This window comes from Mus pahari, unplaced genomic scaffold (genome assembly GCF_900095145.1).
Source record: "Mus pahari unplaced genomic scaffold, PAHARI_EIJ_v1.1 scaffold_11162_1, whole genome shotgun sequence".
In the NCBI taxonomy this organism is placed as follows: Eukaryota; Metazoa; Chordata; class Mammalia; order Rodentia; family Muridae; genus Mus; species Mus pahari.
Genome location: NW_018391685.1, coordinates 19,585 through 21,258, shown reverse-complemented (window position 1 = coordinate 21,258; position 1,674 = coordinate 19,585). Strand labels below are relative to the sequence as shown.

Below are 1,674 nucleotides of genomic sequence, written 5' to 3'. Positions count from 1 at the left end.
TCAATAAGACCAAAAACAAAGAAGAAACACCCCACGCTGGGGTTGGCCCACTGCATAACTGCATCCTTTTAAACTGATCATTAAAGATGTAAGTGAAAATAAATTACACTATAACAAACCAGAAATTAATAAGTCTATTCATTTCTATAAACTATGGTTCCCCAAATCTCTCTTTAATTGTTAATATCCTGTGCACCCTTCCGCTTGTGGGACAGATTGATAACTCCCCTGCAAGTTGAGTAATGGGCTATGCAAGCTACCTACCTTAATAACAGGAGGGAGAAGGCTAACAGTCCAGTGAGTGAGAAAAGCTGGGGCTGAAGTCAGGACCTGGTGAGCACAGGGTCACTGCCCACATAGGGGAGGAGCAAGCGACTGAACAGTGGAGGTGGAGTGGTGGGGCCTCCCTGGGGCTGCGCGTGGAGACAGATGCATAGGAGGACCCGCACAAGTACTACAGAAATGCAAATTCCTGTAGCTCTGGAAGAGGTCGGGCCTTGGATTGAAGCTTGGGCTGAGAACCTCTGCCCTGTGTACCTTCAGCACACTCTAACCCTAGGGGGAGGTGCTCGCGTCACTCAAGACTCACTGGCCAATCAGAGCCTCTAGGTGGACCTGCCAGTCAGAAGGGAAGGCGGGTTTTTCCGGGTGCCTTGGTGTGGATTTAGCTTAGTAGCTGAGCAGAATTGAGTGGTCCCTTATGCTGTGCTCTCTGTCCTGCGGCTGGATGCTGTGGAGGGTGCTCAGGCAAGCTCCGAAGTTGTGACATGGTGAGTACAGGGTCACTGCCGACAATGGGGAGAAGCAGGGGTCTGAGCAGCGCGAGCTGCTGTGATGGCTCTTTCCCGGGACTGACTGGGAATCTGCGGCCATATGTGAGGTCCCCTGAGAGTCTAGCCACTCGCGGGACCCAGCTGTAGCCCCTGAATAACTTCACTGTGGGGGCTGCATCTGTGCAGAGCATTTGACCTGTGTGTAGAAAGATCTTTGCGTGATCCCAAACTCAGAGAGTCCGAGTTTCTACAAGTTCTGTTCTTAGAATTTGACATTAAGGCAGACAATCCATTTGGAGTTAATTTTGTGGAGGTTGTAAAAGGCTAGGTAGCAATCCAATATCAAGCTGTGATGTAAAAGTGCAGGATTGATGTAAAGGAGTTACTAAAGCTTAGGGAAGGGTAAAACACAGCTAGTAGAATTTAGCTGAGGGAGGACTTCATGTAAAACATCTCACAGATAAGTAAAGTGCTAACCGGGGCAGTTAGAGTTTAGGTTGCTAGGATACACGTGCCTGTTCACCAGGACTGCCCAGAAATATAGCTCCAACCCATAACAAAGGAAACAAATTTGATTTACAACCAGCCACTAGGCCCATCTCCATATCAAAGAGCAGGTCTCTAACCAGCTGCTCAATGGGGCATTATAGGATCACAGTCAAAAGTAAGGCCTAGTGTGCCATAAAGGTTCAGTTTTCTTCTTGAAAAAAGCATAGTTATGCCACAAGGGCAAGATGACATTTAGTGACAACCATGTGAAAAAGGTAAAAAAAAGAAAGAAAAGAAAACACTGTTGTATTATTGAGTGCTGGCTTGATCAAATTATAATTTCCCTGAGGTCCCCATGTCTGGAGCCATAGCTCCTTTGGAAACCCAGGAATATGCTTGGCAGAGCCAGTAA

At 47.3% G+C, this 1,674-nt stretch overlaps 1 protein-coding gene across 1 annotated transcript in view; it reads left to right on the top strand.

Moving 5' to 3' along the window:
* Positions 1–667: 667 nt before the first annotated feature.
* The window catches only part of LOC110314649 (zinc finger protein 431-like), a 16,275-nt gene continuing 15,268 nt past the window's right edge, over positions 668–1,674 (top strand). Inside the window, exon 1 of the mRNA XM_029534612.1 lies at positions 668–770. Within this exon, the coding sequence (XP_029390472.1) occupies positions 768–770 (3 nt within the window). The 5' untranslated portion in view covers positions 668–767. The remainder of the gene's footprint in view (positions 771–1,674) is intronic.